The 17,035-nt window shown below is 41.8% G+C and overlaps 2 protein-coding genes across 8 annotated transcripts in view; both read right to left on the bottom strand.

The window, feature by feature from the left end:
* Positions 1-2,094: 2,094 nt before the first annotated feature.
* si:dkey-178e17.1 (tricarboxylate transport protein B, mitochondrial) lies at positions 2,095-14,404 on the bottom strand. Its single transcript, XM_027022136.2, has 9 exons — positions 14,025-14,404; positions 9,590-9,697; positions 8,952-9,051; positions 6,655-6,793; positions 6,182-6,266; positions 5,799-5,903; positions 5,481-5,596; positions 5,299-5,372; positions 2,095-4,786 (listed from the first exon to the last, which is right to left on the bottom strand). Exons 1-9 carry the CDS (start codon positions 14,131-14,133, stop codon positions 4,672-4,674), a joined length of 951 nt encoding a protein of 316 aa, XP_026877937.1. The 5' UTR covers positions 14,134-14,404; the 3' UTR covers positions 2,095-4,671.
* Positions 14,405-15,032: 628 nt separating this feature from the next.
* The window catches only part of cltcl1 (clathrin, heavy chain-like 1), a 33,178-nt gene continuing 31,175 nt past the window's right edge, over positions 15,033-17,035 (bottom strand). For 6 of the 7 annotated variants that reach the window (XM_027022163.2, XM_027022161.2, XM_027022162.2 and 3 more), the window contains 2 exons: positions 16,405-16,480; positions 15,033-16,218 (listed from right to left, as the gene is read on the bottom strand). In XM_027022163.2, the coding sequence (XP_026877964.2) occupies positions 16,097-16,218; positions 16,405-16,480 (198 nt within the window). In that variant the 3' untranslated portion in view covers positions 15,033-16,096. The remainder of the gene's footprint in view (positions 16,219-16,404; positions 16,481-17,035) is intronic. The other variant, XM_027022167.2, reaches the window with a different exon arrangement.

Raw genomic sequence — 17,035 nt, forward strand, 5'->3', positions numbered from 1 at the left:
TTTTTCTGGTTTGGTGAAAATAAAAATGAATTAATAGGATTGATTACATGTGAAATTTAGACATATTTGTAATGTGAATATTGTCATAGTTTTGCATTATGACACCATTTATGTTACTCTATTGTAAACAAACAAAAAATGTTAGTTTTGCCTCATTTTCTTCTCATGAACCTTTGTAGCACCGAAAGAGTCTGATGTGCACAAAACTTGGCAGTCCTCCACATAATGTAATGTAATGTTGACACCATATGCCAAATTTGGTCACAATTTTAATGTCCCTACTTCTCAGCTTACAATGATTCACTGACATGTAGCATCCACACTGTGGATAAATTTTAACTTTTATTTATTTTGAGACTGAAATCATAAGATTGAGAACAATTTTGTGGAAATTCAGTGAAAAACCTAGGAATTATTTGACTATTGTTGTTTTAAATAATGGTAAAGTGTGCAAAAGGTCTAAGGTTTAGAAAAATACTTCAACAGGCAATGTTGTCTAGTTCATAGAGATGCATTATATGATCCCAATATCTTGTGGATATGTTTGAAATAAAATGACTTAGATGATAAGTGTTTAAAAATATAAGTAGCTCTGTCTAGTAGTCAAGTCATATGAAACTTGAACATGCCTGAACATATAATTCTAGTTTTGTGTGGATTAGCCAATTGAAAGCCCGTCAAATGTGTGCTGAAAGTTGATTGGCCAATGGTACTCATCATTTTGTAGATATGATTGATTATTTATTGGTAGATGGTTTGAAGTGCAAGATTGGAAATTGGTAGCAGATGTAGATTTTTTAAAATGCATACAGGGGACAAGGTGCATTGTGCAAAGGCAGGTTTTGCACCAGGGCCTGATGTAGTCCCATATCACCTATATAAAAGTACATCTGAAGTATGACATTTTTATGGAAGATGATGGTTGCAGTTTGGAAGAAAGGGATTATCCCAAAAGAGTGAAGGTCCGGGGTATTCTTATACCAAAGTGAAGGATGCTGTAGGTATTGAGCAAGATTGGCCTACAAGCCTTCATAGTGTGGAGAGTAAGATTTTCTTTAGTGTGATCACATGGAAACTGGTGGCATATTTGAATGTGAATAACTGATACATCCAGTGCCAAAGAATCAGGGATTTTGAGTTTTGCAGGTTATTTGGAGCATGGTAGTATGATTTGGCATCATACAGCAAAGAACGATGGTAGGGACACACATGTGGTTTTCCTGGATGTGGCTAATGCATTTGTTTCAGTACCACACATTCTCTTATGGAAGAAGCCATTTGGGTTCCATTTCACCACTGGCATCTATGATGGCAATGGAAGAAATAATTAGGGCTTCTATGTGAGCGGGGAAAGGCTGCAGGTAACTGGTCCATCCGTTCAAGGCATACATGGATGACCTGATAACTACTAAGTGATGTACCTGGCAGTTGCTAGAGAAGATAAATGATAATCTTCATGTTTGTTAACTGTGAAAGGAAAATGTATGCCTGATACCTTCTGTACTAGTTAAGAGTTTAGGTAGATGTGATAATGCTGTATTAAATGACAAAGAAGTAGTTATGGAGCTGAAGAAGAAAAAGTGTCATTTTTACCAGGTAAATTAAATTGGGTTGCATCCAGTTTGGTTTGTTGCCTTGTATTGGATGGCCACTGACCGTTTATGAGGCTGCGATCACCAAAGTAGAGAGACTGGAGTGGATTATGATCAAAGCTATAAGGAAGTAGCTGGGGGTACCACTTTGTTTAAGTAGTGTGGCATGGTATGGGAGTGGGGTGCTGGAGCCACCGCTGACAAGATTAGTTGAGGAATTGTGCTAAAGTAAATCACAAGTTGATTTTGTTAGGGTCTCCTAGTAATAAAAGCGGCTGCACCAGTTACAAAATCAGGGAGTAAGTGCAATCCATGAGTGGCATAGCAGTTAGTTGAGAGCACACTGGAGCACAAAGATGTGGTAGGCAGGTAGGTGAAAAGCAGAAGAGCAGTGTTTGGGACAGGCGATTTCACGGAAGGTGAAGCACGAAGGGCAACAGCGATAGGGAAAGCAGGAACAATAACTTAGAGAAGCAGAAAATCACCTGGTGAGACTTGTGGGTAATGGTTATGAGTCACATTAAATTTTTATTTGGAGACAGACAGACAAACAGACATATAGATAGAAGTACACAGAAAACATAGGTCCCATTTTGCACTGCTTTAACTATGCTGAGGTTGGATATGGTGATGTACTCTGAAAGTAAGCAGACTTATTTTATAGAGTTAACAATTTCATTTGAGGATGCAGTGGATGAGGCTTTTGACAGGAAGTAGCTGAAATGGGCAGTTTTGGTGACTGAGGTGAGAGACGAGGTGAGAGACTGAGGTGGGTGGCAGGTGTATGTCTGCCACATTCTTGCTTAAAGATTTTGAGGCACGAGGTTTGAGAGGCAGGAAATTAAGGGTAGCAAGGAAGGAATTATCTGAAGTAGCTGAAAGGGGTAGTCAGTTGCTGTGGACATGGAAAGCACAAGTTAGTTGGGGAAATGTATTTTAAAAATGGAATGGCCAAGGTATTTAGTGTCTTAGGTATGTGGAGGACTGGGCAGGTGTGTGGATTGTTGTGTCATGTCTAGAACGGTAGATCCAGATGGAGCTGGTGGCACTGAGCATGCATTAATGGTGCCAGTGGGGCTGGGTGAGGACTTAGTTACTCAGGACGCCAAAATGGATTTTATGGGTTAGGCAGTGATTGGCTGCATGGGGCAGCACACTCTGTGTGTGCTGTGGGTGTAAGAACCAGTGGCACTGATGCAGGCATTAACGGTGTCATTAACAGGGCTGGGTATGGCCTTAGTCACTAGGGTGGCCAATGTGGGTTTACATATAAAGACATTTTTGTACATGGTTGGTTTAAAACCAAGTGCGGAAGGGGGTGGGTCTGGGTTGTCAGACATCACTGTGAGCCTTCTGGAGGTGTCATGTCATTCAGTGAAACACAGATGAAGGGAGGATCCTACATGATCCCAGTGAAGAGCTCAAGAGGTTGAGATGTCTAGTATGAAGTGAGAGGGCTGGGCACTATTATGACACAGGATATTTGACATCTTTTCCTGGGTATAAATAGAACTATGTATCAAGTTTCACATTAGTCATATAACGTAAATGAGTGTGACCGTTTCTTAGATGCTATAGCCCCAACTAGTGATCCAGGTATGCCAAAATTGCCCTGCCCCAGAGCCATTTGGGATGCCCACCTGTGAAGTTTGATGTCATTCCAACAAAATGCTCATGACTTGGAGCTATATTTTGTACAGTATCGGTATATTAATTTTCACATTAATTTGATAATAATCATTATTAAAGACTCATGAATATCTGGGGGCCAGATTTGTATAAGTCTGTTCAAAGACCTAGGAGTAGTTTGCATTCGAATATGACTGTGATTTTGCATAATATGTAAATGGTTTCAAAATCATTTGTGGGCAGAATTTAAGGTTTCTTGAAATTTTAAGGTTTGCTTTTTTGTAGACTGGAAGACTAGTAATCACTGTAAAAAGCAATTTTGTCTGTATGACATAGGAGTTATGGACTGGAAGTTATGGACTCGGTGTGCTAACGCAGCTATGGTGTGATTGGACTGGAATCATGCGCCTGAGCAGCAGGAGGGACTAGTACCTCTGAACCAACATTTCATGTCTGTAGGACTTTTAGTCTCATCTGGCTGATTCGTTTCAGCAAGGAATTGGAATAATTAGGAAAAATACAATAGGGTTCCAGTTCCTACAGTGCTTGGATCCCAAACAACTGCTGTTAATGTGGACAATAACAAAATAAGCCACAATCGTGGAAAGGGTACATTAGTCTACAATATGCTAACTCAGCTGGACAAAAAAAAAAAGCAGTGAAGCAAAGATTTAAATGTTTAACTTAGATTGTATTCAAGTAAAAATACTCACACTTAAAATAATCCTAATGTACAAATTTCAAAATAAATAAATAAATAAATAAGTAAGTAGTGTATCTAAAGCACATTTAATTACACCCATTCAACCACTGATAAGTAATTACATTTGGAATGTAAAATAGCAAAGGCCCCAAGTTAAATTTGGAAAAGTGCTACTGCCTCTACCTACTATAAATCAAACTTCATTATTTTATTAAATCCTTTGAAAGCTTAATGTCTCTTTTAGAACACAAATAGTACCACAATCCATTTTACAAATAAGCATTCTGAACAGATTACAAAAGCATAAATTCTATATACTTTGCAACTGTATTATTCTCCCAACTCTAGCTCAAAGAAACTTTGTGCGTGTGTTGTGAGGATGTGATGGTGTTTGTGAATATTAGACAGCGAGATACTCATAGATAGTCCCCTAATCAGAAGCGAATGTTCCTTGAAGCTGAAACCTCTACTTTTAACTATCCACCCAACTGGCACATTAGAGGTTAAAACAAATGCTGCCACAACAATTTCTTTATAACTAAATATTGCTACCCAGCAGATGAACCACTGTTAAAAACACCTGTGTGCAAATTTCAATGTCTACAGTAAGAGTAATGTAATCATAATGACTATAATGTAAATCAGAGACATAAGAAATACTTTTAAGCACTTGGTCTTTTGGCACAGTGATTGCGTCTCACGATGTCCGCACATGTCCTCCCTCCCTTCTGTTCTCTCCCTTTGCTCTCACTCGGTCTTCCAGACCTTGTTGAGGACCTTCACCACCTCTTCGTAGATAATGAAGACAATAGCTACATCCAAACATACACGGCCCAGTCGGGGAATGGTGCCCTTGTAGAACCTGAATGTGAGCAAGGCACAGAGTTAGCTCACTTCGGAACTACAGTCGAGAACCTTTGTGACTTCCATTTTAGATTTTAAAGCACTGACTGCAGAAGAGCTTGTATAACAGCACATCTACTAAACAAGTTTACAAGTTAGTATGGTCTCTGCTTGTGAACGCAAGCCTGGAGCCATCACAGACATGGTGCGCATTTACGCACGTGCTCTCTCGCACCCTCTTGTTATCTTTTTGTATTGTTAGTACTGTATAACACATCCAGTTCTTTGTTTATACTCACACAATTAAACCCCATATGATATCAGACTTTGATTTACCTTTAGTCATAATTAAAATGTTTTATAGCACTTTGCCAAACATTTCACGTAAACATTTAAATACAGACAAAATCACGCACAAGACACACATGCCCTCATCCACACACACACACACACACACACACACACACACACACACACACACACACACACTCACGCACGCGCACGCACGCACGCGCACGCGCGCACACTTACGCAGTTGGTCCCTCATGTTTCATGATCTGCACAGCACAGTCCAGTGTACTTTTGTACTTGTGAGCCTCCAGACTCTGAGAGAAACATACACATCATCTTGAACAGTAGTCAGATGAAATGAAGAAACAACACTGACTGCAGGTCACAGCTCCCTGCATGCAGCACCTGTGATAAGCGCTTGCCTGCATTCTGGTCTTGATGACATCTAAAGGGGTGTTTCCAAACACGCTAGCAGCACCCGCTCCTGCGCCAAATAGGCCTGTCACTATTGGGTTCATGGGCTTGCTGGGGTCGTTACCTAGGTAACGCAAAGTAGAAGTTGGATGAAGTAATGGCAATAACAGAGTAACATTTAAAATGTTCAGATCATGTGACTTTTTCGTTAGCTAATCCGTCAGAAAATCGACCGAAAGCAGCATTTCAAATTGCATTTGTACAACTGTAATTAATGTAATACCAAATTTTAGCACACATCCCCACATGTGTTCATGGATACAAACCTTTGTACCAGTTCTTCAGTGAGGTCATAACAAAGAACCGGATGGCCTGATTGGAGCCCTGCTTGAGAACAGTTGCTGTGATACCCTGATATGTTCCCCTGATCCCTGAGAGAGTAAGTGAGTGAAGTAGAGAGAGAGAGAGAGAGAGGGAAAAAGAAAGAGAGAGAGAGAGAGATTATGGGTTACCATGGAGATCGCAAGGACTCTAGACCCCGACTCATGAGAGATAATAATGTTAATTATTACGGTTTTTAAAAATTCAAAAACAGGTGAGCTGTTCCTTTTGAAATGGAATTTTACAGTATCTACAGAGAGCCACGCACTACCTCTTCTTACCAGCAGAGAGCACCGCAGCCCTAAAAAAAAAATGCAGCTTTCTGTACCTTGGGCTCGGATGATCTCTCGGACCCCATGGAAGAAGCCACGGTATTTGGGGTTGGCTGATGTCTGGTCATGGATGAATTTAACCTAGTAAAGGAAGGGAGAACAACTGAAGTTAAGGCTGCACAACTACTGGAACTGACCGAGCGATATTTCTTTTATTATGAAGGTATCTGCAGTTTCAGGTCCAGGCACCACGAGTTATCCAGCAATGGATGACTTGAGTCACCTTTCTGTAATCGTTTGATGTGCTAAAACAAAATTATTAACATGTACCAAACATGTTTAGGCTGTCTTATAAAATAGAAGGATACTTCTGAAAATCTGAAATATTTCATTTGCAATTTCAGATCTTATGGCAGACAAACAATACAGTTATCCTTGTGAAGTTGTATACTGTTAGTGTTAGAACATCTAAAATCACTGCGATGCCACTAACGAAGGGGTGAGACATCCCTTTGGCTTTTGCTCTGACCTTGATCGTCTCCATGGGGCAGACAACAAGCACCGCTTCCATGACCCCTGCCCCAAGGCCACATACAAAACCATGTGTTGCATCCAACCTCCCAGTCTCATCACGCATCTGATTACTGAGGATCTCAAACATGCCAAACCTACAAAGAGAGAGAGAGAGAGCACTTTATCAACATTAGTCGGTCATTATCAGTCTAAATAAATTCTAAATCATTTCCCCATCAGACTCATAGAATGAGTCTAGTTGAGTCAGCCTAAAAGAAGCACAGCAATGCATTTCCATTGGAATTAGAGATTTCACTCCTCCCATAATCTATCACTCAAGCGCTACTGCTGATGCACACAAACACAAAGACAAACAGAAACAGAAACAGAAACACAAACACAGATGAGCGCACACACGCACCTCTCCCTGCCTGCCAGACAGAGTGAGCCTGCAGCCCTGTCGAATATTTACCACCTGCCAAGAAGACACAGTCCTCTGTAAGCAGCTGGTATCGATGGTAACCCAGGCAACCGCTGGCAAGGAGAGCACTGGTAACTAACAGCAGGATCCAGGAACTTAAGGAGAGTTTTTTTTTTTATCTATCTATTTTGTCCACTTTGCCTCATCAATGAGAAAGAAAAGCTGGAGGACGCCCAGGCAGAGACTGAGCTATTAATAGCTCTGAATTGAGTTGTGGACTTGGGGGGGGGGGGGGGGGGGAGGATGTTACACCCAAGAATCAAGCACTCATGCAAACGGCCGCCTGTCTGATGTGCGTCTCCTTACTGCCATCATGTCCACGCCGAGGCGCACGCATACCCACCTTAAATCGCTCCATATCTCGCTCTGCTGCTCACCCAGTTATTCCCCATCTGTGTGTTGCTGTCTGTTTCTCTCCCTCATGTGCTCTCTCTCTCTCTCTACTGGGCCATTTATCCTTTGCTTTATTAGATTTCAACAGCTCTTTGACAGGACAAGCACAAGAACTCAGAAAAGGAATCTGTCCTTGTCCATCACTCTGTGTCTCTCATTCTCTTCCACACTGTCTATCTGACAAACACATTATTCATACCGGGCTGCAAAACATGATTAAAAAAAAAACAGATGCCTCCTCTGCCCTCCTTTGTGTCGTTTGCCCGAGCGTGGGATCGAATCCAGTCGGACTGAACATAATGAACAGTGATTGTCTCTGTAATCCCATGAAAGCCCAACAGGAACAAAATTAAAAACAGGTGCTTCTGCATTTTTGACAAATTAATGGGATAAAAGAGGGAAGGTTTGATCAAAACAGGGTGGGACAGGATGTGACATCAGTAGCACCACTCTTAGATGAGTCACGGTTCCATTTGTCTTCATAGGCAGGGCCTAATGACACTGGCTCCATTAGTGGGGTATCCGCAAGGTCGATCCATCTTGTTCTCTCCCCCTCCCCCTCTCCCCCTCTCCCTCTCTCTCTCCATCTTGGTGCAAGCCCAATCAGCTAATGAAAACAGGAGGAGAGGAGTACAGAGCTGAGGGAGGATTCAGAGCCAATCAATCAGAATACGGTAAAAGGGGGAGGGAGTGAAGGGACAGAACAGCCGAACCCTCGCAGAGGCTTTCGCAGAAGGCATCTTTCACTTCACCTACATGCAACCACACTGGAGCAACCTCAACTTGTAGGGCAGGTTTCAAGTTTCAAGTTATAGCAGTTCATACCTGTGCAATTAACATCACGGTCATCTTAGTTAAGCAACTTACATTAAACCGGGGGGGGGGAGGGGTGCACGTGAGTGCATGCATGTGTGTGTGTGTGTGTGTGTGTGTGTGTGTGTGTGTGTGTGTGTGTGTGTGTGTGTGTCAGATATGTGTGTGTGTGTGTGTGTGTGTGTGTGTGTGTGTGTGTGTGTCAGATATGCACTGCTGAACCTGCCTGTTTATCCTGTGCTGTCAATCAGAGCAACATTCCCTGCTACTCTGTGGCTTAGTGGCACTTAGAAAGGCAACACTTCTGACTTCTTCACACACACACACACACACAACCCTTTGGGGGAGCTGAATGTCCAAAACTGTCATAAATGTGAAAAGGGCTTGTGTGTTTGTATTGACGAAAGAGCGTGAGTATGTGTGTGTGTGTTTGAGAGAGAGCGTGTGTGTGCGCGCATGTTTGTGTTTTTGGGTTTCAGCTGGCCTTTGCTCCATGAACAAAAACAAGCTGCATAATAAATGTCAAGTCTCTAAAAAAGAAATGTCACTAAAGCAGTCACTCTGAAATGAAAATAAAATGCATAATATTTGTGTATGTGGGCGGGTGCACGCATGCGCACACTGACCTAACTGCTGATTTAGGTATAGAGCCATATAGTAGAGAGCTGAGGCCCCGGTACAAGCCTTTCACTCCATGTCCCTGAACTGTCTGTGTCACGCAGTCCGCTGTAGACAAAACATGAAAGAGTCAGAGCAGTACTTAGGGAAACAAATAGTGAGCAACGCTAGACCAGCATCTACACAACCTGCAAAGTCATATATTAACTCTCTCTGCTTGGGACAACGCATCATTAATTCGAAGCAAACATGATTTAGATGTTTTGTGGCAGGCGAATGGCAGCAGCCTGTTAAAGCTGACAGAAGGCTTATTAAAATCTTCTCAGAGTTTTAGCCAAGAATGTGGGCAGACATGTGAAGAAAGAGAAGGGGGGAGATTGAGTTTGTTTACCTCGCGCGAGAGGGGCAGAAAGCTAGAACACATTATGGGCGGGAGAGTCCTGCTAATTAACTCCGAAGAGGATCTCCTTGCTGTGTGGGTGTGTGTGGGTGTGTGTATGTGTGTGTGAGAGAGAGAGAGAGACAGACACACACACAGAGTATGTGAGTGAGTGTGGGCACATGTATGTATGCATGTGTGTATAAGTATATAAGTCTGCATGTGATTGTGGGTGTGTTTGCTCGTCTCCTGTTTGCACATACTCACCGATGCCTCTGTAGCGAGGTGGATTGGCTTTCTCGTCTAACTGAAGCTGCGTTTTTACATACTCTGTTGGGAAGGTGATACAGATCTCGATGCCCCCTGCGATTGCACCTAGCAGCAGAGAAAATGACAAGTGTGGTCATCCTTCCTGCTCACCTCAAACTTCACTAGTTTCCTAGAGAAATTGAGAAATCCTTGAAGCACCCTCCCATATTAGTACATCGGACTATTACTGCAGCCTCGATGCTCAGCATGAATCATTAGCACACACGCAAAGTAGTCCCGGAGGGACAACCCAGACTGCCACAGGGCTTATTTCATGGTTTCTCTAACAGGTTGAGAGAAGTCACACTATGGAACTCATAAGGGAGAACCGAACTGTGAAAGCTCACCGGCACAAAGAGGAAAAAAATCATCACATCATTTTTAACTGCTGAAATGTGTGTAAATGGAATAGGCTGGTACAATATTACTAAAAGACCATTCTTCTCTTTCTTACACACACACACATGCCCCCCACCCCGACACCAAACATATTACATGCCCCGAAGTCCATTTTCACGTGACTGGAACAGACTAAAAAGAGAATGAAATGATGTGAATGGCAGTGTAGTTAATGCTTCAGTTCACAGCTTTGCTCACGGGAAGAATGCTCCATCCATCAAACGACTCAGAATACATTTCTCTTCCAATATCCATCATGCTCTGTGCTTGGACTCATGGCCCATCACTGTCTAACACAATGTTACCTGTTAGTCTCCAAGCATTTTCTCTGGTAAACAAAAGGTTGACAAATTATAAATGGCTGTTGTAAGAAGGCTGCTCCAAGTAAATGTCCTTACACACACACACACACACACACACACACACACACACACACAAAGTGTTCAATCTATCAGGCTGCATAGTGCTGTACAGGAAATTACTTCTGGCCAATTTGGTCAGTACGTCCATAAATCAGACCTAAAGCTTTTACATTCTTGTTGGCACACAGCTTTATGTATATGTGTGTGTGCATATGTATACTCAACAAAAAATCTGGAGCAGTACAACACCTGATAGAATGGCATTTAATATGATTCATTAGCAAATGAAGAAAAAACTTTTTCCATCAGCTGCAAAATATCATGCAGGCTACTACTGAAACACAGTACTTTCCTTTGTACCATACTACATTAAAATAGGCACAAATGATCTATCGTCATGCGTGACACAAAGCACAAACACACACACACAGCAAACTTCATACACATGGCAGTGATTAGCATCTGTTTCTTTCTTATACAAATAGGAAGAACAACCAACAGGGTCAAATGGGCCCAGAATGGGGCTGTGTTATATCTTTAAAAAAGAACACATGATTTTGAAAAAAATATCATTCACCATTACTCACTAAAAGTGCTTTTAAAAGCTCAAGCAGTAGATGAATAATTTGTTTCATCTTTCATAGAAAGGAAACATTAAAGTTTAGCAATAAAGCATGTCTGACATTGTAGGAGCTTGATGTAGAGATGGGGCACTAGGGTGACTGATATCCAAGTAAACCAGTGAGGACAATTTAAAAGTGATGCAGCATACATCAAAATAAGTTACTTACGCATGAGGGTCATTTCAACAGTAATGACAGATAAAGCTATAAATATAAAAAAAAAATAATACACACACCCACCCACACATATGCACACCCTTAAACACCGAAATGAAACTACCTTCTATTTTGGTCCCCTTTTATTACATAAAATTGTAGTGATCTCGACAACACCCCCAGTGTGCCAGAAAGAGCCAATGCTGAAAAAAAAAAAAAAAGATGGCAGTGAATTACTGGGACACATTAAAACTCACAGGCCACATAAAGAAAAGGTAAAGATATGGTCAGAGGGACAAGCAGACAGGATGCGGACTGTGTGAGTGTACTGGCTGATGGCAGCGCTGCACCAGCGGAGAGGAGCATGAGCACCAGTGTAGCCGAGTGGCACTGGAACCTACGAGGGCTGTGACCAGACACTCTTCGTGACGAGACCTCAGCTGCCGATGGGAGACGAGCACTCACCGAGCTTAATTGCAGCCTCCCGGCGGCATAGAGGGAGACACAGTGAGGAAGAAAGAGAGAAAGACAGCGATAGAGACAGAGAGATGAAAAGGGCAACAGTCCACGCACACCCACGCACGCGTGCGCCCACGCACGCACGCACACACACACACACACACACCTCATGAAGCAATAAGATACTCATGTGTAAGAGACATAAAATAGAAGAAGAATGACATTAGAAAGATCGCCCTCGAGGCTAAGAGAACTGCATATTAATAGTACTTATGTGGTAACCACACATGGGTTTGCCAAGATGACCCACATATATCACAAACCAACACACACAAAGTACACCCTACTAAACTGTCACAGTGAGCAAGCCTACCCATGACACAACAGAATCTGTGTCCTTCTATAAATCCCTAGCCCTTGTCTAAACTTCATGTCCCATCATTTCCTGTGTGTGATGGGTCTGTTGTGCATGCCAAAAAGCTGGTTTCTCTAGTGGGCCACTGGGTGGGGCAGTGCAGATGGTTAGTTGGGTTCTAGAGAGAAAGCAAATGCCAACAAAAGGAACCTTAGGCAGATGAGCCATGCCATCATACACACACTCATTCACATCTCGACCCTAATTTTGGTCACTACATAGTAAAAAACTAACTGTCTTTAAAGTAAAAGATAGCAGAAGCAGTATTGGGTGCTCTACACTCTACACTGTGTGCTAGACAGGAAGATTTCAAGCACACTAAAAGGGTAACCCAGCAATGTCTGAAAGTAGGTCTCATGCAGAAATAGTCCAGTGAGATTTTGTAAACAATGAACTTTGCCACTGTGTCTGTAACTATCTGAACAGACGTCAAGGCCTGAAAGATGTATTTGGAAAAAAAATCATTTTTAAATCATGATATCTCTACACATTCCTTTGTTAGATCATCTGACAGTTGTATTGTAGCATTCTTAACTAAGCACTCCGCCCAAGAGCATCTTACCTGTCTACAGACTATGGTAATTTGCACATTAATGTGACTAATGTAGTCCCTACTCCCTGTCAACAGTGTTTAATAAGGGCGCAAGACTAAAGGAATGGGTTCGGCTAGCTAATATATATGGTTTCTGTGGTGAAAGCAAGTGTTGTTTGTCCTACTCTCAGTCTAGTTTCCATGTAGTTAAACATACTGCCGCATTTGCCACTTGAAATTGTATAGGGTGACTATATGATGCAAGAAAGGGTTTTCATGAAGAAAATAACACAGTAGACATTAAAGTGGTCATTTCAGATAGCAGGTGAACCTTTTAACAGCTTTATTGGGGTGTCAGGGTGGTGGAACTGGAAGAGAATAGAAAGGTAAGAGTGGGACAGGGGGAAGAAGGTAGAGTATTGATTAATAATTTATGACCATGTGAGAATTTGTGAATATTTTTCTTTCTTTTGATCTCACAGCGATCTAGTGGAAATAGCTCAGTTATTTACAACTACATTAAAGATATGCAATGGATTAAAATATGAAAATTAAAAAGCTAAATAAGCAATGAAAGTGATTGCTCTCAAGATCAATCTTAGCACTCCGATTTTTTTATGTCCATCCAGCAAGACTGTACTGATAACTGGTCAACTACTAGCTACTCCTAAGGTGTATTAAACATAAGCCTATTTTTCTTAGCATTCTGCATAGCAAAACAACTAATCATCAAAGCATCTTACAGAGGAGTCTTACACCATCTTCCAACAGAGGTTCAAATCAACACGCCTGCAGTGGGATATTGATTAGGCAGCAAAATACCTTTGATTAGGTTGTGATGAAGTATGACTCTGCTCTTCTGTGAAGAACGCTAGTAATAAAAGGTGTTATTTTGCATCGGCAGGCAGACCAATTCAAATGCAGTGCAAGTTCTCTCAAGCTTTCTTCGTTAATACTGGTTATCCCTTGTCACCGTCGCCGCTGGCTTAGTGACCCCATTCATTTGTGTCAACGCGTGTTTGACTTAAATTTGATTTGACTTGATAATCAGGCAGCAAAATAGCATACAGGTATGCAGTTGCTGGCTGCACATTGTGGATTCAGGATCTCATGCTGTCAGTGCAAAAAGAGTAAATAGTAGCCATCATATAGTTCACCGCTGAGAGTTTCCGGTTAAGTTTCCTGAAAGCGTTCATTCATTCATTCAGAGCACTTGCAGGGAACGCCTCTGCTAACAGCACGAAATGGAAAGCAGAAAGTAAACTGCACTTCGCCGAGGCTGCCCGTTCTCATCTCTGAGCGACTTGTCCAAGTTTCGATGCAAGTATACTGAAATTTTAATTGAAAAATAAAATGGCGCTCTAAACTGAAAACCAACGAAACAACTTCGGGAAAGCATGCCTGCATCTTCATAAATAATTTCAACTATCCAAAAAGTAAAACCTACCTGCTAGGATCGCTTTGCCAGGATGCGTGAGTTTGGCTTTTTCGCCGGTTGCTGCCGCTGCTACGCGGGGTCTCTGAGACGGACCGAGGCGTGTGGGCTGCTCAGACATTTTCTGACAAAAACTGGCTAAACTGTTGCGATAGTTGTTACAACGGCCTTTTCAAAGTGGCTACTTAATGAAACGCCAAGCGTAAACGATGCCTGGCGGAGCTGTAATGTACCAGCGCTGTTCTATGTATGGATTTAGTAACTTAGTCCTGCCTCCGACACACAGCGGATGATCGGGCAGTTGACAGGCGAGGCTGGGTCAGCCTATCACGCCGAAGACTCCGCCACGGGCCGCGCTGGGTTCCGCCCGTGTAGCCCCATACAGAGACAGGGCGGGGCGCTTGATTTCTCCGGTTCTTTTCTGTCTACACCGGAGTCGGCGTCACATCCTTGTCATGGAGAAACTCGTTTTAAGGTGGAACGTTAAAACTTAATCACTTTACGGATGCAGGAAACTGCTTTAGATACGCGTTGGGCTTCTTTACATTTAAGTTTACAAATTTTGTTTATTACCGGATATGAAGAAGAGTCATCGAGACACTACCCGCTTCCCCTTAATCAAACGACTTCAAATGGGCTATCCTTTAAAAAAATTTTAAAGTTAGTGCTAAATGTTTTTGTTTTAGCCATGAAAATATTCTACAGTCAGGCATTTGTAGGCCTGTAAACCTAACAGGAAGCAGGAAGCAGTGCCTTTTTAATTACCCAAGACTGTTTTCACATCTGGAAGACCAAGTTGTCCTTTGCTCTTATAACATTACATAACAAAATACTTTTATAAATTATGTAATTGTCATTATTACTTTGTAAGTATACGGAAATATGCATTGACAGTACAAGAAAGACGGGGTGCTCAGCTCATTCGTAGGTAAATGAATATGGCATATCTGGGATTTACAGGGTTACCACGACAAACAGGTTTGGGTTTTGAGATTTTAAAAAAGAACACAATCCATTATATTGTAATTAGTATGTGTAAACTTTTATTTTTTTTTATCTGCGTGCTTGGCGCCTTAAGTAAGCAGCCGTCACACGCATACACCCATTTTTCCTCATAGCAAGTTCATAACACTCCAGAGACACTACCACGCCTGCAAAGCCTAGCAACCAAAACAGGTTTGCCAGACCCTCATGTTTTTGTATTTTATCTTTTCCTAAAAAATCTTTTTTTTCCCTTCCACTACATTACACTACAGACATTGCTTATGGCTTGCAGGAACACTGAACATAAACCCATTGAAGAGCATCATAAATTATGCATAACTCGTAACTAACAAGAACCTGCAAAGATATATTTACTTTGTGTTGTATTTCTTGCCCTGAATGTGGTGTAAATCCCTAAATCTACAACATACAAGTAAAAGCTGTGAACTACAGACATGCCATGTGAAATTCACCATAATGAATGCTCTTCAAAAGCAGCCTGGTACAAAGATCAAGACATTATCTTGTGAGTATCATGTTGAAGAGACAGGGAACAGAACGCTACAATGCTCTTCGTAAAACTCACCCTCATCTGTGCACTACTTTACTCTTCCAGACATACTTCTCACAATTAATCTAGTATCTCTATGAATGTAAACAAAAAAATGTAATACTGCTGAATATGAAAATGAGAAGAACTGAGAAATGAGCTCATACCAGACATAAATCACTAGTGTCTACTGAATGACAGTGTATATATATTCACTGAAACATTTATTCATGTGAGACAGTCTGGTTGGTACAGTGCTAATTTTGAGGTGTTTTAGTACCTATATTCTTCCTTTTGCCATCAATGCTACATGTCTATAAAACTATTAAAAATATAAAATCTTACACACAGCTAGGTTTGCTTCATTAGTGAAGAATGAAACTCTATGGTTAAAGCACATTTAGCATGGCGTTTTGCTTGATTGTTTGCATTGTATTTTGTTGGTTTCAGTGTTTCCATCATGCTTGACTGGCCTCTGTTTCATAGGCATACGTTTCCCAGGGTTCCTAGAGTAGTGAGGGAGGTTAAAGGTTGTTTGGGGACCAGGGAGTTAAGACTGAAGGTTAAACCCATAGGCTGCTGTGGTGTATCCAGGGGTAGCATAGCCATAACTAGGGTATGCAACTTGGGGTGCTACTGGGGTCTGATTCGAAGTCAACATCAGCTGCTGACCTGCTTACAGACACACACACACACACACACACACACACACACACACACACACACAAACAAATTATGAAGTGCAAATATACTCATTTACAGTGAACAATACAGCTCTTGACATCTGCATGTTCCTCAAGGAAATCAATAAAAAGATCAATACAGGTGATATCCCCCTTGGTCTCCTTGTCCACGTACCGTATACTATAGAGGTGGGTTCACTGCCTTCTTCTTCAGTGGTTCTCTTACTCTCAGCCTCTTCCAGTTTATCCACCTAAAACACACGGAGAAGTCACCATGCACCAAACACTCGAGGCATGGAAAAATGTATCCCACTGCTAACTGATCTCCTGTGCTATGCTAAGTCTTAAATGCCTCTCTAGCAGGGTGTTGATAAGGAGAGGACAACCAGGCTCAGAGGGTCCCACAGTGTGAGCCCATGCTGCAACAGGGTGCCATGTGGCATCCTGGGTCCAAAAAGTCCTAGCTGCTCCCCGACACACTAGTAATGCTTTCCCATACTTTTTCACCATCTTCCCACAGCAGTGGGACACATTTTGTCTCCAAATGTCTTATGTATGTTCTGCCTGAAAGCAGATCTCCAGAAATATGTGAAAAGATTTCACACCCTTATTCATGCAAGCAATCAAACTGTACATCACGCACTTCATGCCAAAGTGAAATGATATCTCAAACCCTCTTATCTGACCTGTTCCCAATAAAATGAAAACCCTAATGCTACAACAGACTACGAAAATGTAACATTTGCCATCTACAGGCAAATTTGGCATACTGCACCACAAGCAACCCTGAAAGCCTCCACCTTTGA

This window comes from Electrophorus electricus, chromosome 23, assembly GCF_013358815.1.
Source record: "Electrophorus electricus isolate fEleEle1 chromosome 23, fEleEle1.pri, whole genome shotgun sequence".
Lineage (NCBI taxonomy): Eukaryota > Metazoa > Chordata > Actinopteri > Gymnotiformes > Gymnotidae > Electrophorus > Electrophorus electricus.

Coding starts and splice junctions, on each gene's coding strand:
- si:dkey-178e17.1 (XM_027022136.2), bottom strand. CDS start 14,133: ATGTCTGAGCAGCCCACACGCCTCGGTCCGTCTCAGAGACCCCGCGTA. Junction 6,267..6,654: donor GCCCCATGGAGACGATCAAG/GTCAGAGCAAAA, acceptor TTCCTTTACTAG/GTTAAATTCATCCATGACCA. Junction 5,597..5,798: donor ACTGAAGAACTGGTACAAAG/GTTTGTATCCAT, acceptor TGCGTTACCTAG/GTAACGACCCCAGCAAGCCC.